Source organism: Drosophila subpulchrella, chromosome 3R (assembly GCF_014743375.2).
Source record: "Drosophila subpulchrella strain 33 F10 #4 breed RU33 chromosome 3R, RU_Dsub_v1.1 Primary Assembly, whole genome shotgun sequence".
Classification (NCBI taxonomy): domain Eukaryota; kingdom Metazoa; phylum Arthropoda; class Insecta; order Diptera; family Drosophilidae; genus Drosophila; species Drosophila subpulchrella.
In genome coordinates this window covers 10,762,149-10,786,118 of record NC_050609.1, presented here as the reverse complement: position 1 = coordinate 10,786,118, position 23,970 = coordinate 10,762,149, and the positions used below count along the sequence as shown (strand labels likewise).

Here is a 23,970-nt window from a genome sequence, read left to right as displayed (position 1 = left end):
TGCCGCTGCGCTGCTGACTAACAGATGTTGGCGCCATGTGATTGCCGGCAGAAGTTCGCCGGAGAAAGCGAAGAGCGAGGGGAAGCATGGAGGAGAAGGAGAGCGAACGAGGGGCAGCGCGAAAGACAACAGGTGGGAAATCCTTTAATGCAGAAAGAGAATTAAAGATGTCTGCTTGGCAGGAAATGCGCAAAAGCAAGAAAAGATCCCTATCGATAACAAGGCGTACTCTGGATTTCTTAAAAGGGGGTAATAGATCAATGAATACTAAGTAAAAATTATGATATTTTATTTTTTATTTAAGTATTCTTTTATTATTAAATATCAATTTGTTTAAAACACAGCTTCAATCCCCTTTTGGGAGCCCCTGTTTGCTGCCAATCAATCAGATGTCAGTATCGTAAACTGACAACTATGGTGGAAACCATGCTAACCCCCCATAGAAAAGTTCTTTGTGATATATTGTCCAGTGATAAAGCAATGTCAGTTGATAGTGTCGCACACAATTTGCATCATAAATCTTTCACCTTTGCCAGGTCTCGTCTCCCTCTGTCTCTTCAAGCACTGTATAAGGTAAGAGGAAATTAAATTAGTACGATACCAAATAAATCTTATACTCGTAAGGGGGATGAAACTGAAGCCTCAATTTGTGTTTGATTATTTCTTGCAGCTGGTAACAAATTAAATTAAGTTTATTTATAAAATTCTTCTTAAATATTTTAATATGTTTTAAGAATAGATAATTGATTTCTATACACAGAGAAAATTCTGTCGTTCTCATCTGAGTTGAAAATGTTCTTAGAAATAGAACGACATTTTTAAGTTGAAAATGTTTTTATTTTGCTCGAATCAAGTTGAATTTAAGTACATCGTATGTACACATAAACTATTAGTTCAGTCCTTAGTGTATACTTATCAAAAAGTTGTTAAATAATCTCAATGTATCTTTTATCTTCTCACCATTTCGTTCTTATATTGATACCAAAATTTACTTTCGCGGTTTTTAAGAACGAATGTTCTTAATTCAAGAACAATATTCTCAATTCAAGAACAATGTTCTCAATTCAAAAACGAATGTTGTCAATTCAAGAACAATGTTCTTAGATAGTTTTCTCTGTGTACATATGTCAAAAATGGTGCCGTTCTGTAATTATTTCATCTTAAGAAATTTCCTTTCTATAATTTCCGTTTTCAATCAAAACAATTCTCATCCAAATATTAGATATTGCATTTAGCTGTAAGACTGTTTGGGTTTTCCCCAGTTATTTTTGTTTTTCCTCAAGTGCTAGCATCTGTATCTGAGCCCCGTCGCCCCCTTTGCACCTGTGGAACTGAGTTCCGAGCAGAGCGAGTGCAAACACAATCAGCGCAAAGTGCAAGGTGTCACATGCCCACAGTTCGTATGAATAGAAATGGAAATAGCCAGTGAATCATTGTGTATTCACTTTGCCCAACTATTCAAAGTGCTCCCTGTAAAGCGGCCATTACGGTAAATAGGTAATTGAATAGGTGTCCGGAGAATCACGTTTGCAATTTCGGAAGAATTGAATATAATAAGTTGCTTAGTTTAGCCCCATAGAATGGTGATTGTGCCCCTATAGTATTTGATTTACGACCAATTTTTGTTAATCGAGCTTACACAGCACGTGGCACAGATCATTAACGTTGTGCGGTAAACAAAATGCAAGTTTCGAAAAGCAAATGGCAAGTAAAACAGAATAATGAGTTTTCGTTATTGCAAGTAGAAAACAAAATACATAAAGCGCCACACTTTAGATAATATCTATTAGCAAATATTATTGGCTAGGGGTTGTTATCTGAGGAACCTTTTAAAGTGTATTACCCGACTTTATTGCTTTCTGTAGTAAAATTTTTGTATTTATTATCTCTTTAGACTCAAAATATCGTCTGGCAGACTATTCAATTTTGAATAAATGCATTGACCACCTCTGACGTCAATTTCTTGATATATTTACCCCAAATATCATGCGCACTCGTTTGTATAGATCTGAATTCCACACCGTAAGTTATATATTTGTTGGCGTGCCACTGAAACTGGACTGTCTAATAACTGGTACATTGCGGTGAATAAATGCTCAATTGTCTTAGATATAAATCTTATTATACAATTGCGAAGAAAGGGTACACAATTACAGCCGGAATATCAGTATGTCATATGTCTGTGTGGGAGGGCAAAGAACACGAACCAGTTTCAAGTGTGCCAATTAGGTATTCCAGCTTAAGTCTTAACTCCCCCAAGACCTCTTACACATGTGCCTTAGTGACATGTGCTGAAGTGGAGAATGATTTGTGTGCACAGGGAATAATAATCCATTATCAAAGTTATGATTGAAAGAAATAAAGAAGTTTATAAGAAACCATAAAGTTAGAGAGGGATATGATATGATAATAAAAGTAATAGCTATTAGTATTTTTAGTGCAACTTTTAGCTTTTAATTGATTTCACTTTGTAGTAGTACTAAAGATTATTTTTCCCAGTGTGATTACTTAGATACAAGCGTAGGGCTGGTAACCTCAGTGGTTTTGAAAGCGCATGCATCCTCTTAATTCTCAAGGTCATGGTTAAAGGGCGGGGAATTCATAAGCTGTTTGGGGAACCGCTCTTGAGCGAAACCATCAACAAAATTGAATTATTTGCATGAGCGGAGACAAAGACACGTGGCTGGCACACGTGGTTGTGGTTGAGTATACTGAAAGATATCCTTCGATTTTAAAGTAATCCCCTGACACGAGCCCCCTGATTTCCATGTTACGTTATGTGGCGTTCTGTAATTTCCTTTCAGTGGCCAAGAAGTGTTGCATACTTTCGACGACCCAGTTGCGAGTACCATTTGCGGCTATTTTTAGCCAACTTGCAGGTTAATTCAGGCCTTGGCTAACAAGTGCCAGTGGCCAATAAATAAGTACGGGCACGTACAGCGGATCTGCTTGATTAAGGAGGTGGATTGCGGGTGGTTCTTGCAGTTGGCCGCAACCTGAGCGTACTGCTAAGCCAACGCATGTCAATGTCATTGCGTGCCCGGCATGGAAATGGAAGAGGGGGAGGGGGAGGGGCAGGGGTCAGCCCGCTGACGTCCTTCGATGACCTCTGGTCGGCCATTGAACTCCACATTGCATGACACGGTGCACCACAAAAGTGGGCCATTTGCATGCCAACCTGGCCAGAAGCGGTGACCTAGGATGCGTTTAGATCCCCAAAGAAAATCCTTCTGCACTCGGAACGTGCCGCAGCTGCAAGGAAACCACACAAGGCTCACCTCGGTCAGGCATAAATAAATGTATATAAATAGTATGCACTTAAAGGAGACATCTGCCATGCTCCAAAGTCCCAAGATTTATTGGGCAAATACAAGACAGAGCCTTACAAATTAATTGCACACAAGAATTCGTGATGAATTTTATTTGGGGAAACATAAATCAAGAAGGAACTTGAACAGTAAATATCTATGTTTGAATAGGCAATAATTTTGGAAACCAATGCAAGACGTGCCCCAATTCTTATTTATTACATTGGTTTGAAAAAAAAGTATCAAAGCATTATCGACTCAAGTTACAGTATAAAACGTTTAAAGGGAAAATAAAATTGTAAGATCTTCGGAATATAAAGGTTCTTATCAAGCAATATTTCTAGAAATTGTAGACAAAGCACATGTCCGATTACAAACTCAACCCTTAGATACTTTCGTCCATTGCCCTTGGCTCTTCCAAGCGATACTCGAGTCTCAAGTCCTTCCTGCCGATATCAGCTGATATTGTGTGACGTTAATGGCCAGTGCCATAAGTCCACCAACTGTCCCTAATTAGTTGCCAAAGCGCCTAATCCAAACTTATCTGGAGTGTGCAATTTCCCCTTGTGACTTAGCGGTCACTTTAATGTTAATGAGCCATCCAGTCGAGGTATTAAGGTCTTAGGCCACTTTTATGATGTTAAATATGCAAAATTCTGCTATATCTTCAGCTAAGGCGCCTATTCCACCGAAGTTCCAGCACTAATGGATACTATCAGCTCAAACAAAGGGATAAACTCGGGAAATACCCGAATGATTATGACATCGACGGTGTTTCGGCTTATGGCAAACTGTCTTTTGGAGCCTGAACACATCTGATGGCTCCCCTGTCACGCTGGTCAACAAAGCTATCCATAAATTCAGACTCGCGACCATCCCGAGGCTTTTCGCTGTCACACCCCTATCAGTACTAGTATCTGTATCTGGAGCAGTATCTTTTATAGTACCTGTATCTGTATCTGCACCTGTACCTGTATCCCAATCTGGATCTTTGCTGGCGCATGACTACTGTTGACTCAGCGCGACTTTTTACTGACGGATTCGTACGCAAATATTAGCAACAATTTACGACAGTTGACATTGACTTATCTTTTCCAAAGGGGGTTCCAGAACTATAGCTTTTCAGGCTGGCGGGACATCCATTCGCGTTCATCTTAGTGACTTGGAGTAAACTAGATTTGTTTGGTCAGGTCTAGACTTTAAACTGCGACTGTTTGGTCTGATTTATCTAAAGAGACTTTTTAAAGTCAGGGAATATGCTAACCGAATGACTAACACCAAACAAAGTCACCTAGAAAATTGTAAATATTAAGTAGCTTAAACAAAATAGTTTTCTCATAAAAGTGTTAGCCACATTTTAATATAATAAATATTACTTGCTCTACTTTCAATCTTGAGGTAACTTAATGGCTAGCTATTTGTTATTCGCTACAATCTTTAATTAAGTTAGTTTTTGTTATAATCTATAGCTGTGTTATTTGATGTGCTCAGCTGTCTCTCATAGGAAGTTGAACCCGGCAGCATTTTCTTTTCATTAACACACTCATTAGGAGGGCCATTCTATCCTGTTGTTTTACGGCCCACTTTGACCCCGGACGGAGAACAAAGGCAATCATCCATCACATGTCACCAAAGTTATTTCGAGCTCGTCTCCTGACCGCCTTTTTCCAGAAAAAAGCAACAGATTTTCCAGGGTCAGGCGCCAGGGTCAGCAAATAGTTTAGAACCGAATTCGGTTCAAAGTTGAGCGCTCCCCGAGTGGCAATAAATTTATGTTGATTGCCCGAAATCCGACCTATGGCAACATTCGAAGGATACATATGATTCTAGAGACAGCTGAAAAAGAGCATTAAACTCACCCCGAGTCTTTGACCGGCACTCCTGGCTGATGGATGTGGATCTTAAGTGAGTTAAAGTCCCTTTAAATCCCCCAGCCAAACAATTCCCTTGTATGCAAATCGGATAATGGTTAATGGAGCGCTGAACAGCTGAATTACTGTATCAACAGTGGGCACAGCATTCAAGAGATTCCCAGAGGTACTTCTAAGAAAAGTCCCCCATTCAAGCGAGTTTTAATTGAAAATCGATGGTCGCACTTTTCCCGGGCCACGCTTCAATGGGGAAAACTTTCCGCTGCACTCAAAGGAAACCAATAAAACTTGGTCAACTCTCAAGTGACGGTCAACGTGTTTTTCAAGGTTAGCGCGAGTCCTGTGGCTCCTCACAAAAGGATGAGGGGGAAACTGCAGTCAAGGTCAGTCAGGATGTGCGGGGTGGTGGGTTGGTTGGTTGGTTGGGTGGTTATAAGGGTGGTTCGGTGTAGAGCCAAGCAAACAAAAGGGACGCCAACGGGAAGCGGATGCCCAGACAGGGCAATTACCATAATTGCCATGCACATATGCGTACAAGTTAGCTGCACGTTCCATGTATGCATAAGTAAAGCAGCTTCGGTTCAAGGACACTCTTCGAATTGAACCGGAAGGATCTGGATTCAGAGTAACCCCAGCGGGAGTTGAATTGCAAATAGTTTCGCCATTAGCTGTCGTGCAATTTGCATGACCAGCTTCCCCCAATTAATAAGCTATTCGAGACCCACTTGTCAACCTGTCGAAATACTTTTGGGATATTGACCCAATCCAAATATGAACTTGGCACAGTTCTAATTATTTTCATTATTCTCACGCTCATAGCTGTTGGCCATTTGGATGGGGGCCAGTTTTCTGGCGGACCATAAAGTATGGCTAGAACAAGAGCCAAACAATCTATTTCTGGGGATGCGTGCTAGCCCTTGGCAACGGCAACACACCAAAATGATGGGATAACCGTGCTGAAAACCAAAACACAAATATGGCGTCTTCTTTATCACTTAAAGGGAAATATTTATAGAATTTTGAAAGTACCCAGTTGGTTAAAAATTACTATGATTCATGGAAATATAAGTCAACAATTTTAGATAAGCTCATTCATCACACTCCCTTTCTGATTGTTATTAATTGAAATTCAGTGGCCAACGTTGCGTATGAGTAATGTGAGGGTAAAGCTAGATAAGGTTATTAATTTAAAACGAAGGTAACGCCAAATCTGTATGGTAATACCAGCTAATCTCAGTGCTCATTAAATGTTTATGAACCCTAAATACTTTTTCCTTGAATAACTGAGTTATAAGAGGAAATTTAAAGCAAGTTGATGCTTCAAGAAAAATAAGTCAAGTGTTCTTTAAATATATAAATATTAATAATCTCTGAATTTTTGCTCATCTCTTAAAATAACCCTTCTCAAATGCATAGTATATGGAAAACTATTTATAAAAAATGAACTACGAAATCGGGAATGTCAGTGGAAAGTTTGATAACTGATTTGCAGTAGCCTAAATTTAGGAATTGCAAGCCAGTTTACTCATGATTTTCGCTGGGGAAACACCCGATCCCCTTGGAGTCAGCTGACCCAGAAATAATCTTTGGCCATAAATCGAGGGCGCGGTTTTTGAGTCGAGTGTGTCTATAAAAATCACGACGTTGATTTGGTAACTTTATCGGTCAGGTAGCCCCTAGATTGTAAACTGTACTCTGCTCTCCCGGATTCCGCCGTCTGGCCAATTACACCTATCTAATCTGAAGAAGTTCTTTTTCTGACTACTGGGGTGGTTAAGTTAAGACTAATTATTATATGGTCATGTCGCGCGGTCATGCGACCAGATATATCTGCCTCGCGTGGTGGCAATCTTTATGCGCTGCTAAAATTGGATGTTTGCTGGTTCCTTAATTCCTTAATTGAGCTTAGATGTTGTTTTGCCATGTCAAGTTATATGGGGGAATACTTAAGACATATTCTATTATTAGCAGGGGGTCTTCAAATAAATAAGGACATGAAAATTCGTTTAGGTATTTTGAAAAAATATGGCCACATCCCAAGAATTTATCATAGTTCCGCTAAAGTAGGCCTTGATTTTACTATTCCTGTTTGAATATAACCTAAAATAAAGATGTTTGCCAAGCTCCGCAAGATTTATCCCGGTAAAAAGACGGTTAGACCGTCTCTAGAACCCTGTTGCTCCAAGGACTTGAACAATTTGGAACAGGAATCAACAGGGAAGGTCAGCAGATTGAAGGGCATACCATACATTGAACCTAATCTACTTGTATTCCCCTCCAGAAAAGACGAGCCGAGTATCTTTTGGATAGAATGCAGCAGCTTCTGTTCTTCCTGGCCGTTTTCTTATTTTTTCCCGTGGTGATCTTCAGCACCTTTAAGTTCTTTGTTATGGAACCGCTCTATGGGAACAGTGATACGAATGGGGCCATTGGATCTGCCGTGGCCACGGTGATAGTGATGCATGTCCTGATCACGGGATATATCCTGCGCCTGATCTTCGTCCAGGAGTTTCCGCGCATGGAAAAGCTGGAGTTGTGGACCGAGTGGGAGGTACTCATTCCGTCGCAAACCCAGATACATGGTCCCGTGTTTATAGTCCTCCTCCTGATGTCCTACTGCTCTTTGATACTCGGCTTTCCCATCGCCACCTTCTTTGCCCTCAAGTTTGTGGTGCTCAAGAGTTTCGCCCACATTGATGCCGACATTATTTCGGCCATTTGCACTGTGGTTGCAGTTCATGCAGCTGTTGGTTTTTATATTTATAGAGCCATCTACACAAAGAGTGCTAAGGGCAGTCGGGATGGTGGAAAGATATCTTTGTGATTTTACCAAGAAAACAAAAAAAAACGTTAGCTATTGATTTTCTCAACTTAAATTCTTAAATATACCAAAGAAAACGCAATACTTTCTTATCCAACAATGGTTCTATTTATAGCTTAAACACTTCCTGCATTCGTCATGAGTTTGGCAAAAGTACATATACACCCCCATTGCTTCCGTGGAAATGTTTTCGCCATTGGGAAAAACATTTCCCACGCGATGATTTGTGTTTTTTGAGCGAAAGTTGCATGTGTTGGAAACGCATTTCAGCTGTCACTTGTCCATCTGAAAATGATGGCTTGGTTTGAACTCCTTGACGGGCATATGACCAGGGATTTAAGCAGGGGACAAAAAACAGCGACAGCCTAAGACTTTTCGCATGGAAAATTTAGCAGAGTGACGAGCCCCCGACATGACAACTGCCCGAATTAAATAGTTCAACAATGTGTTTATTTATTACCCATATCGGCTGACTTCTGTCAGTTGGCAAGACTTTGTCTAAATATTTTGACTACTGCGCCATCGGAAAATAACAGGTGGCACTCGTGACTTAAGCATTCGCCATTGACCTAAAAATTAATCATAAATTCCTAAGTCCACCAAAACTTATTGACCCCGAAGCATCCACAAATTTAAATTTAGAAACGTAACATATTGATACTTTAAAGAACTTGCCAATCAAAATGAAATAAGACAAAAGCGACACTTTTAAGACGCAATCGACTTTGAAAATATTTGAATCTTGGATGAAAGTATTATATCCAATGTTAGTAATATTTTATTTAAACATTTTTTAATCAAGAAAATTAAATTTCAATGTTTAAGATACTAAAATTTTTTATATTTTATTGACTATCAATTTATTGGATTTACAACGTTTTTTAATACATAGTTTTCAAAATGATAATTACTTATTCAAACCTAAAGGCCGCCAACTAGTTATTCACATTCTGTATATTTCTTACCATATTTCCAACGTTAAAAACACATAAGATCCGTTGTGACAGTTTCATTTTTCATCTGCCAGGGAGAATTATTTATGTTTGATGATAACCGAAAGTGAGAATTTGTCTTTGTCCGCATTGACACCCCTGTGATGGGCAATTAAATGGCTCGGCGGGAATAATAATTGTCGTTTTACTGCCACATTTATGCGATGCACACGCGGCGAAACTAACAAGGCGATGCCAAACCGTCGCAATATTAAAACACCAAAGTCCCAGCGAGAAATTCACATGTTTATTTGCTTTAGATGAAAGGCCGAATGTTATGGCAACTTGCAGTGAGAATGCTGTTGGCTGAAGCGCAGCTAGTTGACTGAGTAAACAAACAAGTGGCAACAAGAGCAACAGGTAAATCCCATCCAGCATCCCATCTCTCCAGGCGCATGTGCAGGAGTTCCGGGAGAATAAGCGGATGAAATGCAGCCAAGTGATCTGTAAACAGTACGGTGAGAGTGGGGTTACTCCAATATTTATAACTATTTTACTTAGAAACACTTTAACCGCAATCAAATAAATAAATAATTAACTAACGGAAATTTAATTCAAATTCAAAATTTCTAGAAGACGTTGCCATACCGTCAAAAAAGGCTAAAAGTATGGTAGCCCAATATAAGCAGGGCGGCCCTAGGATTAACTGCTTGACAAGCAGTTCAGAAGATGGCAGCGCTAAAAATTTAAATAAACCAGCCGTTACTTTATTTTTAAGAACAATCTTATAAGTTATAACAAAAGAGACATCTTTGTTTCCACCCACACAATCACATCTTCCGAGTTGTACCTTTCACTACCCACCAGCTTTTCACAGTTGCTGGGAGTACAAACCTTTAAATAATAGTTGAAAAACAATAGGTCAAAATGTCTATGATCTTCAATACGGAGTGGGGCTACTTGGAGGCACTAACGCGTGGCTTCAAGAATGGTATGCTGAAGCATTCAGACTATCTTAACCTCACCCAATGCGATTCCCTGGAGGACGTGATGATCAGCATCCAGGGCACAGACTACGGCATTATTTTCGGAGGTGAAAACAAGGAACCATGCGTGGAGGTGATCGAAAGGGCCTTGAGGGACCGTCTTCTGCAGCAGTACTACTACATACGCAGTCATGCGACCGAACCATTGACCACTTTTATGGAGTACATCCGCTATCCCTTTATGATCGATAACGTGGCGCTTCTGATTGCTGGCCTGAACAACCACCGATCCATGAAGCGTCTGCTGAAGATGTGCCACCCGCTGGGTGAATTTGACCAAATGGGCGCCATCGAGGTGGCCACCAATTCCTCGGAGCTCTTCGACGCCATCCTAATTGACACGCCCATCGCCCAGTTTGTGCCACCCGATCTGCCCATGGGAGGCCTGCATCACCTCGACGTGGAGATTATCCGCGCCCACTTGTACCGCGCCTATCTGGAGAAATTCTATGCCTTTTGTAATGAACTGGGCGGCACTACTGCTAACGTGATGGCCAATCTGTTGTCCTTCGAGGCGGATCGTCGTACCATCACCATAGCAGTGAATTCGATAGACAGCGAAATCAGGTAATAATAAAAAAGGTATATAATTTGGGTGCCTTATAGTCTAATTATCCCTCTTAGTCCAAAGGATCGGCTTAGGATGTTCCCCTCCTGCGGCTACTTGCCCAAGATCGCCCTGGCCAGCATGTCCGTTCTGAATGACTCGGATAAAATAAGGGACGTGTGCAATATGTTCGATGGATACGGCAAGATGTTCGACAACTTTGAGCGCGACACTGACGGCATGATCACGCTGGAGGACCGCTTCCTCATGGTCGAGGCCAAGAAGAATGTACAGACCTTCCTGCAGCAGTTTCAGTTCGGGGTCTTCTACTCGTTCATGAAACTCAAGCATTTGGAGTGTCGCAATATCGTTTGGATCAGCGAGTGCATTGCGCAGCGCCAGACGGACAAAATCAATGCCTACATTCCCATACCCTTTGATTAATTAATAAGGCATTTTTCATTAGTGGGTACAATCCAAGCTTTTTTTCGTTCACTATTAGTTATAATTTTTAAATGATTTTTTGGTTTCTAAATTTAGAAATTTGTTTCATAACATTAAGACAAAATAAATAAATAAAAATAAATGCTTGCATTTTGTTAATACATGAATAAAACAATTGTTCTCCCTTTGCATTTAAATCTTCGCGCCTCATCGCCACCCAAATGTTAGGTTGATAATTTTTTGGTATATATCGAACAATACCGGTGGTTTATCGAGGGTGTCTCTAGCGAAGACACCCTTCTAACATTTGCGTAGGACCGTATACGAAATACGGTCGGTAAATTTATGCATTTTCTTGGCATATACCTCAATATACCGACAGTAAGGCCTCGACAAAATGTTGGCGGCGATAGTCGAGACACCCACCTAACATTCGCATGGGACCATTCTTTTGCGCAGATCTCCCATCTCTATCGCAAATTCATCGATGTTTCGCCGTTTTCTAACATTGACATTTCTAGCACACTGCTAAACACTGTAAAATGTTGGCGAACGAAACGAACAAGCTGCTGCTCTCCTCGCAGCAGGAAAAGCCCAATCACTACACGTAAATACCTGGAAATTGCTGTTCAAAGTGCCCTCGAGTGACCCCCCGCTCTACCCCCCTCGATTGCAGATACCTGAAGGAGTTCCGCGTGGAGCAGTGCCAGTCCTTTCTGCAGCACAAGTGCAACCAGCATCGCCCCTTCGTCTGCTTCAATTGGCATTTTCAAAACCAGCGTCGGCGTCGCCCCGTTCGAAAACGCGACGGGACTTTCAACTACAGTGCGGATAACTATTGCACCAAATACGATGAAACCACTGGCATTTGTCCCGAGGGCGACGAGTGAGTATCCTTGGGGTTTTTGAATCCCGATTTCCGATCCCCCCTCCCGATGAAATCGCTCGGGGATGAGACAGCAATAGCGAACGACGTAGTATTTTTTCGTTTCCTCTTTGCGCTCTCGTTCCTTCGCGATGTGTGTGTATCTCTTGTCTTCGTGTTTACAAACAAAATGTATGGTGCGGGTGTGTGCGGGGGCTCGGCGTCGTCTGGAAAGCTAAAAGTGAAATTGTACATAGGTGCGTATGGGTGTTGGGTGGCTCTGCTACTGTGTGTGTGAGTGTGTGTGTGTGGGGGGAGGCGAGGTCACCACCGTGCAAAAGTGAAAGTGATTCCAGCTCTATTGGGCTAGCGAATTCTTATCAGCATCCGTTTTGGCCTTGCGATGGTGGTTGTTGCTCTTTCGCCGTATACATACACGGGCACACACGCTCACGCACGCCACCGCTACAAGTGTGTGCGTCATTGTTTTTATTGCGTTTCGCTTTTGCGTGTTTTCTTCTTCGTTTATTTTGATTTTCCCCCGGCAGCTTCGAAATGTACAGTTATTGTGGCTGGCGAGCTTTGGAGAAAAGCTCTGCCAAGCGCAAGAACGGGCTAAAAGTAAAACGCAATTACAATCGTTCAGAGAAACAACAACGCGGGCTGAGTTTATGACCCAGACTCAAGGCCCGACCTCTGACCCCTATTTTATCTATATATTTTTAAAGACTCGTTACTTGCAGGGTAGGCGGGGGTACATTGTTTTGAGGCAAAATCAGTGGTACAAGGCAGATATGTAAATAGAGTTCCCAGCTCTAAAAACTGGTTACTATTGTAGAACCACAATAACAAAAGTCCCAATTTGAATATAAGTCTATTTAAAATTATCAATTTAACTTAAGCTGGCCATTTCTGATTTTTACTCAATTAGTTTTAAACCAATTAAATACTTAAAATCATATTCAAGTCAATCATTGAAAAGAAAACCGAAAAAGGCAATATAAAGATTTTTAGTTTGAAAAGATGATTATCTGTACATAAAAATGTATGGATATTCCTTATCAGCAATCATAAATCCAGAAAATTAAGATTGGATTCCCAAGGCGAAGTTCCGGTTTGCTTTTTGGCTAAAGATTGATTGTATGTACATATTACAGTTTTTTATCAGCACTCAAAGTCGAATAATAGGGTGTATAAAGTTGTGGACCCTATAATTTGCTTACTAGCATACCTTTTTTTTTCTCAAGACTAACCTGTTAACAGGTATCTCCCAGTCGAAACACTAGACTCAAGAGATCTTTATGGCTACAGCCTGCTTTGACGTCACTAAAACTTCTTTCTCCCATTCAGATGCCCCTTTTTACACCGCACTGCTGGCGACACCGAGAGGCGCTACCACTTGCGCTACTACAAGACATGCATGTGCGTCCACGACACCGACAGCCGAGGATACTGCGTCAAGAACGGACTTCACTGCGCCTTTGCCCACGGAATGCAGGACCAGCGCCCACCGGTCTATGACATCAAAGAGCTGGAGACCCTGCAGAATGCAGAGAGCACCCTGGACAGCACTAATGCTCTGAATGCCCTAGACAAGGAACGCAATCTGATGAACGAGGATCCCAAGTGGCAGGACACCAACTATGTGCTGGCCAACTACAAGACAGAGCCCTGCAAGCGCCCACCGCGCTTGTGCCGCCAGGGATACGCTTGTCCACAGTACCACAACAGCAAGGACAAGCGACGCTCGCCCAGGAAGTACAAGTACAGGTAAGGAGACTCCTTGGGATTAGCTGAAAGCCAGATCTGACAACCTTTTACCTTTTAGGTCGACTCCTTGCCCGAATGTCAAGCACGGCGAGGAATGGGGCGAACCGGGCAACTGCGAGGCCGGCGACAACTGCCAGTACTGCCACACACGCACCGAACAGCAGTTCCATCCGGAGATCTACAAGTCGACCAAGTGCAACGATGTCCAGCAGGCCGGCTACTGTCCGCGCAGCGTCTTCTGCGCCTTTGCCCACGTGGAACGTAAGTACAGAAGAATCGCCACCCTACTAGCTAATCCTCGGCTTTCAGCGCTGTGCTCCACAACCAGTTGGGAATTAGTGGGGAATTGTGTAGGGCCAAGCTATTACTTTCCTGTTCTAACTCTATGTTTGTCTTTTATTCGCCTCATCAATCAACCCGCAAATCTGTTTTAAACTACTGTAAAACTATTGAATCCTTTGAATACCAATGCATCAATCAATGTTCGGTGTCGCTTGCCCATGTACCTATTCCCAATCCAAAAAAAAAGCATGTTCAATTGCCGAGGAGAAGACGTGGGATCACGAGGTGTCCCTAAGCGAGCTTATTTCCAATGCCTTGCCCGACCTTCAGGCCCAGGATGCATTCCAAAGGGGCGATAATGTACGTATTACCGAGCCAATAACACCCACCCACATCCAAGCCATCGATGTGCATCGCCTAATCCCAAACATACTACCACGCATCGTACGTCGTTTTAATCCAGCTAACCAACATCAGCTAACTGCTTAACACTCTCACCAAACCATTGAATCCTGTGGCCTGCTCTCATTGCGATCCTCGATTTTTTCTTGTTTCGTTCTCTTCGTAGTTGTTGAACATTGATGGTAATAGTACCAATAAAATGTTGGTAGATGCTTTGGAAAACACAACAAATTCCAGCAAATTTTTAAGTTTCTCACGACCCATGGACAGTCGTTGTGAGTATCCGAGAGTCCTGACATGCATACACCTAAGTTACACACCCGAATTCACTATCCTAAATGTTGGTTGTGGACAAAAAATGTCAGCGCTAAGACAGCAAACGCCTTGCCCTGTGCTCCACTTGCCTAACTTGAATCTTAATTATTTATTTGTCTTCATTCTTTGCAAGCAGCTTGCTCACTGGACGATCCGCGCGAGAACTCACTGTCGTCGAGTCTGGCCAATACTAGCTTATTAACACGTTCCTCGGCGCCAATTAACATTCCTAATACGACTCTAAGTAACTCAATTAACGGTAAGTGATCAACGAGCAACGTTTACCAACTAATTGCCAATGCTAATACTAATTCTGTTTGCATAGATTTCAACTCAGGTGGCTTCGCCGTCAACATTCCCAGCAGCTCGCTCACCTACAGTCCCACCAACCATGCCAATCTCTTCAATGTGGACGCCTTCAACTACGGCGGCTCCAACAAGCTCAGCAATTCACTCTCGGCCACCCAGAACGAGAGCAGTCTCTTCTTCCCATCGCGCATCATATCGCCCGGATTTGGCGACGGGCTGTCGATCAGTCCCTCGGTCAGGATATCCGAATTGAATACCATACGCGACGACATCAACAGCAGCTCAGTGGGAAATAATCTGTTTGAAAACACTCTGAATTCGGGCAAGAATGCTTTCAGTCTGCAATCGCTGCAGTCGCAAAACCACAGCGACCTGGGCCGCATCACCAACGAGCTGCTCACGAAGAATGCTCAGATCCACAAGTTGAACGGTCGCTACGAGGACATGGCTTGCAAGCTGAAGATCGCCGAGTTGCATCGCGACAAGGCCAAGCAGGAGGCACAGGAGTGGAAGGAGCGCTACGATCTGGCCCAGATCCAACTTAACTTGCCGGCAGAGCTGCGGGATCTATCCATACAAAAATTGAAGCAATTGCAGGTTAGTGCCTGGATTATTTTCCCATTTCGATGCATCTAATTAAATGCCATTTCAGTCAAAGCTGCGCACTGACTTGGAGGAGGTCGACAAAGTATTATATTTAGAAAACGCCAAGAAGTGCATGAAGTGCGAAGAAAACAATCGTACGGTTACCCTGGAGCCGTGCAACCACCTGTCCATCTGCAATTCTTGCGCTGGCTCGGTCACCGAGTGCCCCTACTGTCAGGTGCCGGTGATAACCACACACACCTAGAACATGTTTTATCAGCAACAGGACCACAAGTGGCCCTTTGGCTGAAAATCGGATGCCGAAGAAGATCGGATGGATCATGGGGATCAATGGCGCGAACAGCATGACAATGTGGTACTCACAAAGCAAACTTTAGTCATAAGCAAAAAGTTGAAACTTTTGATCGGTTAGGAGATGCCACATGCCACATGTGCGTGTGGCAAAGAATATATAATTTATATTTCCACTCTACGCAAATTATCGTCATGAATATTAGCAATTACTAGGCACAAACTATTAATTGAATTAGATAGCAGCTCTAAACAATTAAGTATGTAATTTTATTTTTGTTCATTTTTTTCTCATAACGACTACAGGAAAAAGTTTTAAATTTGATTTTTTTTACTATGCTTTTATGTCACCAACTATTTTAATTTTGTTTAATATTTTCTGTCTTTAGGCATACAAATTATCGTTTAATCTAATCAACTGCACGAATTTGCAATATCTCATTTATTTTTTTAACCATATATTTTGTGTATCTCTATATTTGTATTGAAATATGCTACACTTTCAGTCATATTGTACTTTTCACTAGTATTACTTAAGAAATTATGAGAACTAGGCCATTACAAGATGTAATTGGTTGAATGATATGATAAATATATAATATATTAATTTTTCTAGACACTTTTAGCAATTGACTATTAACAAATTTATAGAAATCAACAAATTGAACAAGTTAATAATCTTTAACAATGTATTGTCGCATAGGAGAGCAGCAAACAACCACAAACAAACAAAAACCACCAGTGATTTTATATAAGCCGATTTTCAAACTGTATTTTATATGTATGTGTTTCGAACTTGTGAAAGCAGACTACAACTGAAAGCCAAGACAAGCGTCATAAAATCTATGTAACTGACAGGTAATTAATCTTAGTCGTACTCGCTTCAATTTTTTTTCCAACTGCACAAAAGTAATTATAGACGTTAAACTGAAATGTAACTGAATGCGACAACGCTTTTCCTTATCGAGAGTTCATTTTGTTTTCTGAAAAACAAGTTGAATGTATTAAGACACTTTGCTTTTATTTAGGCTTTGGTGGGATCAGCGTTTGTTAACCAATGCCAATAACCAGCCACAAAATTACGAACTTACGTATATACTCTATTAGGTTATTTTGTGATTTAAATAGTGCTTTAAGTACTTACGTTGCAGCTGACTTCAATCTTCATTTTACTTTCGTAGTCTCAACCGGACGCTTCCACTTAGTAACGGCAAAAACAAAATAATCGTCAATGTCAGAACGTAATATTTAAGATATATAAATCAAGCATTTGGCTGATGGTACAAGAACGAATATGAATAGATATATATATTTATGGAAAAATTGAACGCAGATTCGACGAGTGTGATGTAGAAAGCATAAACAATAAAAGTAACTCGATACAGCGAAATGAACAGAGTTTAATGAAAATGTTAACCAGAGTTAATGTAAAACCGTCTTCAAAAACCATTGTATTTTTTCTGCAAAAATAAAGTTATAAAAAGTAATCAATTGGTATCTGTGGACAATGTTGAACGAAGCTGAAACGTCTTGTTAGCTAGTTGAGTTAAATTGATAAACATGTAATCAAAACGGAACTGTTTTGGGAGTGAATTGAAAATGAAACTGCATAGGCATTTATTGGAAACAAAAGCAACACTATAAAGATATACAAAAAATAAGAAAACGATAAAATATTATATTACAAAGCTAAGTAACTAGGAAAGGCAGCGCAAAGGCTTTTATCTCTGTGTGTGTTTGTACTGTGTTTTGTAGAAGCCAAATCATCAAGAAATACAAATTAATAAACATAACAATAAGCAAAAATGTGTGTTAACTTATAAATGCTTTAATAGTTTATGACAAAATGTACACAAAAGAACTAAAAATCACGAGAACAAATAATGAGAAAATTGGTTTTATAATGGAGCTGTTGAGTCGCAAATCTAGTGTGTGTAATACCAGACTAAACTACATGCATACCTCTCTCAGAATATCCTTGACTCTCATCGACCGGGCACAGTTTAAACATTTGCTAATTTACTTTATAAATCTCTGCGAATATTCACGGGATGTCTATCGACTTACGGGTTTTTCGAACCTCAATCCAAACCAACCAATGCAAAGCAATTTTACAACATGTCACAAAATCCATTTCACGCCATCTCAACTGAGAAGAATCAATGCATAAACCAGATCGAAAAGTATATTTATAGATGACACATGTATTTTGTATACGCTACTGTAAGAGTGATTTTTATGTGATTTTGAAACTACTTGAATATGTGATCCAGAAATATATAAAAAACAAAAAATAACAAAAAAAAACACAAATATTTATATGTAAATGCAAGCTCGCGTCAGCAAACAGCAATAAAACAAATCAACTTGACTTTATGTACAACAAGAATGACAACAAGATAATATGTTGTAAAGCTCCAGCTCCATTTAGAAAACAAACGGCAAGGAGGAGAATTTTAATAGTTGAACAAATATGGACACACAGAATACTTAAAAAATTGTCACATACACGTAGACCAGAAACATCAAGATCGTTAATGTCTAAAATATCAAATTGAATTAGTAGCTAGCTTATAGGATTCTCAAAATAAAAATTTAACGGAAGAAATCTCGAACGAGTAACAACAGCAAAGGCAATTACTTCTCTAGCTCTAGAACAAAGAACAAATGTTTGCTACCAATTGTTTCAACCATAGTAGTTAATTCGTAATAAATTAACAAATTATAGGCAACTGTAACTGAAGGTTTAACATGATTAGTTAACCACAAATAGCAACCAAATAACATGAAAACTCTGAACACCGAACAGGAATTTTAATGATGAGTTATCCTCGTGGATAACGAGCAATTCGCAACCGAAAGTACTGTCTAGTATTTTAAACTTGTCTACAACAATTATGAATCAAATAGATTTATGCAATTTTGTGCGAACCAAGCCCACACAGACACACACAATAAGTGAAACACGATAAACTAAGTGGAATCAATATGAATAAATTTATTTTTTTCTAGAATACTACAAATGTGTGTCAAGACCTAAGTGAAATAAACAGAATTTGAAACTTTTACTAGGAATAAACGAAATGAACTAGAGATTCGAGAAAAATCGACAGCTCTTCATAAGACAACTTACAACTAGCCTAGGAAATATATTTACCCATTTAGAATATCTATGAAAATTGTATACTTTATTTGCGGTTCATATCGTCGCTTTTTTGAGTTCTGATTAGTTTGTATATCTTCTTTTTATTTACCTCCGATTATTGGGTCTTGTCGAACGATATTAATACCGATGCGCTGATATTGCTCCGACGTCATAAAGCTCTTGACTTATACAATTTCTTATCGGGGATTAATTGCAGCTGAAACGAGGTCAAAGCAATTTTTTTTATCACTTGCAATATAAATTAACGGACATCCCCCGATATTATAAAACCTAAAGACCAAACACAATATTTGCTTAACGATGTTCATTCGCTTCCATTAATTTTGTTCTTTCAGTTCGTAGTGACTCGGTTTATTTTCTTGCCTCACCAGGCAATGTTGTGTGTTATTGCTAAAGTTATTGTCAAAAGTGAAGATATATATAGATATTTAGAGAGAGACAGAATCAAGAAATAAGCATTGTAATATTTGACAAACGAGCAAACCAAAATAAGTGACAAGCTACAAACAATAGACTCCGACTCAAAAAACACCCTTCCACATCGTAGACAATGCAACCTTAACAAATCAATTATTTAACTAGTTATGCCCACAGAGGATATGAATACAACAAAATATTTGAACATTTATATATATATATAACATATTAACTATGATAGCATTATCAAATTATTATCAAGCAAATTGTGTAGCAATTTAGTTATGTATTTCGAAATCGAGAACAATTGTTTGTCCAAGGCGACCACAAAAGCAACAAAAGCATCTGCCTCAATCCGAATATACACACCTCTATATATTTACGAAACTAAGTGTTGGCAATAATCGAGTGGACAGCAGGAGTTTCTATATAGGCATTTGCTAAGGAGAGTTACTACTATGTAAACTATGCAATTAACAAATTGATAAATACAAATTACTATTTAAAAGAAAGATTAATAAAACCGTGTTTAAAGCAAGCCCCCCCTGAGTGCCTTTCCTAATTTGTTGATGAGAATGCCGCAATTTTTTGTGTGTTCCCTTTTCATTTCTTTTTTTTTTTGCAGTCTGCAGACAAGACAAAGCCAAGGCGCTTGGTTCCCATGCGTGATTTCAATCTGGCCCAGCCACCACAACAAAGAGCAGCAGAGAAAAGGGCAATATAAAAGGTAAAGGCAGAGCAACATCGGCATCGGCATCAGCAGCACAAAACTCGTAAGAATTTTAAAATGCACGATAATCGTTCAGTGATAGCTAAGCAAGCCGACAATGCTTGGCTGCCTGCCTGCCCTGCCCTTACACTCGCCGAAAAATCAGAACCAAAGTCATTTTCAGTCACCTTTTTAAAAAAATTTACCATCATTTTAAAAGCCTCTTTTTAACTATAATATCTTCTATATACATACATATCTTTTTAAACCAAGGAAAGCATCAATATAGACATTTTTAAAAAATGTTAATTTTATATATTCTTGAATTATAATTAAACAATTTTAGTTATAATTTGCTTGATATTTTTAAAATTACTCAAGAAACATTTATATCCAAGCCGGTTATTTTTTATTTAATCCTGAATTTTAATAATACCTTTTTTGTATAAAATTTTTTATATTTTTAATAATTCTCACCAACATAATAAAGTCCAAAATGTTCTATAGAAATTTTTAAGTTGAGCTGAGTTGAGTTGATAAAATATTTTGACGATAAAAATGGTTATATTTATGAACAAATATTTTATGCTTTAAAGGGTATAAATTAAAACCACGATATTATTCTTACAAATATTTTTCATATAAAGGAACCTCTTAAATTTGATTTCAGTGTAGCATCTCATCTCTCCACTGCCACTTTAAGCCGAGCCACCGAGGTCCAGGGAGCCAGTTTGAAACAAGGTAGGATGCTGCCGTTGCTGCGATATCGCCGCGTTCGCGCGTTAAACACAAGCGCAACAATTTTTATTCTGTCAGCGAACGCGTGCCTGTATTTGTGTGGTCCCGTCTTCAAACTGGACTGGATGGACCGGGGTCCATGGGCTCCTGCTGCCTGCTGCCTTCTGCCTGCCATCCTTACCTTCTGATCTTGCGTGGCGATCTCACGCGCTTGCGCCTGCGCTTGTGGAGGAGCACGCTGCAGTGCAAACTGACGGGCATATCGATGGAGTTGGAGTTGGAGACCCAACTTAGGTAGCTGGCTGCGGCCGTGGCTTATAAATAGGTTTTATGAGCGCAAAAGTGTTGCCATTTTTCATGCTGGCAAATCCATGGATCCCCACCCGCCACCGCCGTCGCCCAACTATTTTTAGATGGACATTTACAAGAGCAGAGGAGCAGCCGGGGAGGAGATCAGCATCCAGCATCAGCGTCAGGCTTTCGCCTCGATCTCGATTCGTGTCCATGTTCTGCAGTGTTTCGCACGCTGCACGCTACACGCATTTCCACTCGAAACTTGTTCTTGCCGCTGCCATCGCTTCCCCCGCCGTGATTTGTAACACGATACATTTCGCCGCCGCCGCCGCCGACTGGAGTAAGGGTGTATATACATATATAGGACCTACGATCCCAACCGAACCGATCCACGGGTCCCTGCTGCTTCTAATGCATTTTTCAGCTCTTTTGCATCGGACCCGGACCGATCAGCTCATTAGGCATTTTTAATTTGACAACGCGCGCAATTTATGTGGGAATTTCACGGCGTGCAGTTTGACTCATCCAATCGAATCGAAACGAAACACAACGAAACGAAAGACTTAGGCAGCGAACTTGGCGCGCCGAGCTCTGCTCAAAAATCAATTTTCAATTTGCTGCAGTTGGTCGGGACGGAATGGGGCTCGTGTGACTACCTCAGGGCCCTGACTGCCGAACTGCCTTTCTGACTGACTGACTGCCTGACTGCCTCACTGCCTGCCGTCCTGCCTGCAACATCCGCAGATCAAAGCCAAGCGAAGGAGTGCGCAAGGCGACCCCAAAAAAGAATGACAGGAAAGCTCTTATAGGTGGGACATCGAAACAGTGGTTACCCTTCGATACTTCCATTTTTAAGTATGTATATATTTTAACTTTGATGTTTTTTAGTTTAATAATAAATAAGGTGGTAAAAATACCTTTAGTGTAGTGCAAGTTTTATATTTTATAAGAAACAATGTATTTTCGCAGATGAGAATCAGATATGTTTTGTTTTCTATATGTGCCAAATCGAAGCACTGCTGATTTCAAAATAATTAAAATTAAAAATTAAATATTTAGCATCTTACAAGCTATTTGTATTTTATACTTAAAGTATTCTATACGAATAAAACTAGATATATAAATAAGGATATGGATTATTGCTTATTGCTTAAATGTGTAGTGCTTCTTTTCAATATTTTTATATTTATATTAAACAAATATCTTCTATTTTAATTATTTTTTTTAATAATTTAAAGTTTGGTGGAGGTCAAAACAAACAAGTTCGCTAAAGAGTGCATGACGCTCCCATAGAGTATCGAAAATCTATTTAGCCGGCACAGGCGTTGACGTTGATGTTGGCCCCAACTTAACGAAGTGTTGCTCGGCAGAGCCCGCCCTCCGTTTCCAGCCCCCTTTAACCCCTGGCTGCCGGCGGCTACAAATCTACATTCCGCGTGCGGTTTTTGTGGCCAGGCGGCATTTGGCCACGAGCGGCGCATAACAAAAAGGGAGTACTGCCACTATTGGCATTTCGAAATTGAAAACCCCTTTCCAAAGAAGATAAAAATGTGCAATTTTCTAAGACCCCAAAAGCACTTGAAAAGGGGCAGCTTTCCGATGTTTCACCTATGATGTGTTTTACGTGCTGTTGTTGGTCATCAACTTTCCATAATCGGCGCGCAGACAACAAACAACTTGAGCCTTCGACGCGGCCCGCCCGCTGGGTCCGTCGGCAACAACAACAGCAACAACAAGGGCAACAAGCGCCACTTTGCTGTCAATTCAAAATGATAAAGCAAACAAATATTAACCCACTCCAAGTGGACGCATGTGGCTGCCGTCTCATGGCACTTTCTGACAGCCCAGCGACACTCGAGCCGATCCGATGCGATCCCGGGATGTGGGACTGGGACTCCGAGAGCCCAAGACTGTGGGAATGTGCCACGGTCTCCTCGCCTCCATGCCCATCCCCATCTCCATCTCCTCGTATTCAGAAAGACACTCGCATTGCCACGGCTTAAATGCTGTTCCAGGCCATAATGACTTTTAATTTTTATGGCACTGGCTGCCGAGGATGCCGATGCAGCATCAGCAACGGCAGCCGCAGAGCTTAAGTCGCATATAATTCAAGTCCATCAACGCATGCGCTTCACTTGACCACCGCCATGATACACATTTAAATACGAGATCCCATACCCATGCCCATGCCCATGCCCCTCAAGCAGATCCCCCGCCCCTTGGGCTGTCGCCTGCACGGCCACTTGAGAGGGCATCCATGTGACTCGTCTGCGTCTGGACTGGATCTATGTAGCTCCTCCAGCTCGATGCTCAATGGTCGATGCTCGAATGCTCGAGAGGGCAACAACGGCTCAGCGTTGTTTAATATTTTAAGTAAGTGCTGCCGCCTGGCTTTGCAGAGAGCATGGGAGAAGCTCCATGGGATCTTCTTCTATGATGCAGTGCAATTTGTTAACAACAAATCAGGAGTAAAAGCCCTTAAGTCGAAGTGGTTAATACCCTTGATATGGATTGGTTGTAAGAAGATTTTGGGATATTGGTACTAATCTCTCAGGATAAAACAAAGCTTTGTTTTTCATTTTAATATTTCAATTAGGAAAATATTATAAAATATAAGAGAGTTTATTTCGTTTTGAGTCCGTTAAATCTTAAATATTTTTTAAAAAAATTTGAAATCTGAATTCTAGGACTTATCTTTACTATATCTTAAATGGTTCTGTTAACTATTACCTGCTATTATAGCCCGATCCCGGTTTACCTTTGCTAAAACTGATCTTATAAAATTGGAATTGTAAATTATATGTTTTTTTTAAAAACGTTGATAATGATTCCAAGAA

General features: G+C 40.5%; 3 protein-coding genes across 6 annotated transcripts; all 3 read left to right on the top strand.

Moving 5' to 3' along the window:
- Nucleotides 1-7,278: 7,278 nt before the first annotated feature.
- Nucleotides 7,279-8,029, top strand: LOC119550897. The gene is made up of 2 exons (XM_037859890.1): nt 7,279-7,401; nt 7,461-8,029. Exons 1-2 carry the CDS (start codon nt 7,291-7,293, stop codon nt 8,001-8,003), a joined length of 654 nt encoding a protein of 217 aa, XP_037715818.1. The 5' UTR covers nt 7,279-7,290; the 3' UTR covers nt 8,004-8,029.
- Nucleotides 8,030-9,805: 1,776 nt separating this feature from the next.
- LOC119560881 (probable V-type proton ATPase subunit d 2) lies at nt 9,806-11,073 on the top strand. The gene is made up of 2 exons (XM_037874562.1): nt 9,806-10,545; nt 10,603-11,073. The coding sequence occupies exons 1-2, from the start codon at nt 9,860-9,862 to the stop codon at nt 10,967-10,969; spliced, it is 1,053 nt and encodes a 350-aa protein (XP_037730490.1). The 5' UTR covers nt 9,806-9,859; the 3' UTR covers nt 10,970-11,073.
- Nucleotides 11,074-11,483: 410 nt separating this feature from the next.
- LOC119549279 (RING finger protein unkempt) lies at nt 11,484-22,156 on the top strand. Of its 4 annotated transcripts, XR_005219396.1 has the most exons (12): nt 11,484-11,576; nt 11,646-11,855; nt 13,185-13,604; nt 13,663-13,865; nt 14,134-14,246; nt 14,455-14,563; nt 14,740-14,862; nt 14,929-15,509; nt 15,565-17,089; nt 20,018-20,119; nt 20,772-20,842; nt 20,918-22,156. XR_005219396.1 is itself a non-coding variant. In XM_037857216.1 (9 exons), exons 1-9 carry the CDS (start codon nt 11,512-11,514, stop codon nt 15,760-15,762), a joined length of 2,022 nt encoding a protein of 673 aa, XP_037713144.1. In that variant the 5' UTR covers nt 11,484-11,511; the 3' UTR covers nt 15,763-18,877. The 4 variants fall into 4 exon arrangements, 2 of the variants coding, with proteins under 2 accessions (XP_037713144.1, XP_037713159.1); XM_037857216.1 differs by lacking the exons at nt 20,018-20,119; nt 20,772-20,842; nt 20,918-22,156 and having other exon boundaries at nt 15,565-18,877; XR_005219397.1 differs by lacking the exons at nt 14,455-14,563; nt 15,565-17,089; nt 20,018-20,119; nt 20,772-20,842; nt 20,918-22,156 and having other exon boundaries at nt 14,929-15,070.
- The last annotated feature ends 1,814 nt before the right edge of the window (nt 22,157-23,970 follow it).

Excerpts from the sequence above, each read along its gene's own strand:
- LOC119550897 (XM_037859890.1), top strand. The coding sequence starts at position 7,291 with ATGTTTGCCAAGCTCCGCAAGATTTATCCCGGTAAAAAGACGGTTAGA. Across the intron at positions 7,402-7,460 it reads AACAGGAATCAACAGGGAAG|AAAAGACGAGCCGAGTATCT; the intron begins GTCAGCAGATTG and ends ATTCCCCTCCAG.
- LOC119560881 (XM_037874562.1), top strand. The coding sequence starts at position 9,860 with ATGTCTATGATCTTCAATACGGAGTGGGGCTACTTGGAGGCACTAACG. Across the intron at positions 10,546-10,602 it reads TCGATAGACAGCGAAATCAG|TCCAAAGGATCGGCTTAGGA; the intron begins GTAATAATAAAA and ends TATCCCTCTTAG.
- LOC119549279 (XM_037857216.1), top strand. The coding sequence starts at position 11,512 with ATGTTGGCGAACGAAACGAACAAGCTGCTGCTCTCCTCGCAGCAGGAA. Across the intron at positions 14,247-14,454 it reads CATTCCAAAGGGGCGATAAT|TTGTTGAACATTGATGGTAA; the intron begins GTACGTATTACC and ends TTCTCTTCGTAG. Across the intron at positions 14,564-14,739 it reads ACGACCCATGGACAGTCGTT|CTTGCTCACTGGACGATCCG; the intron begins GTGAGTATCCGA and ends CTTTGCAAGCAG.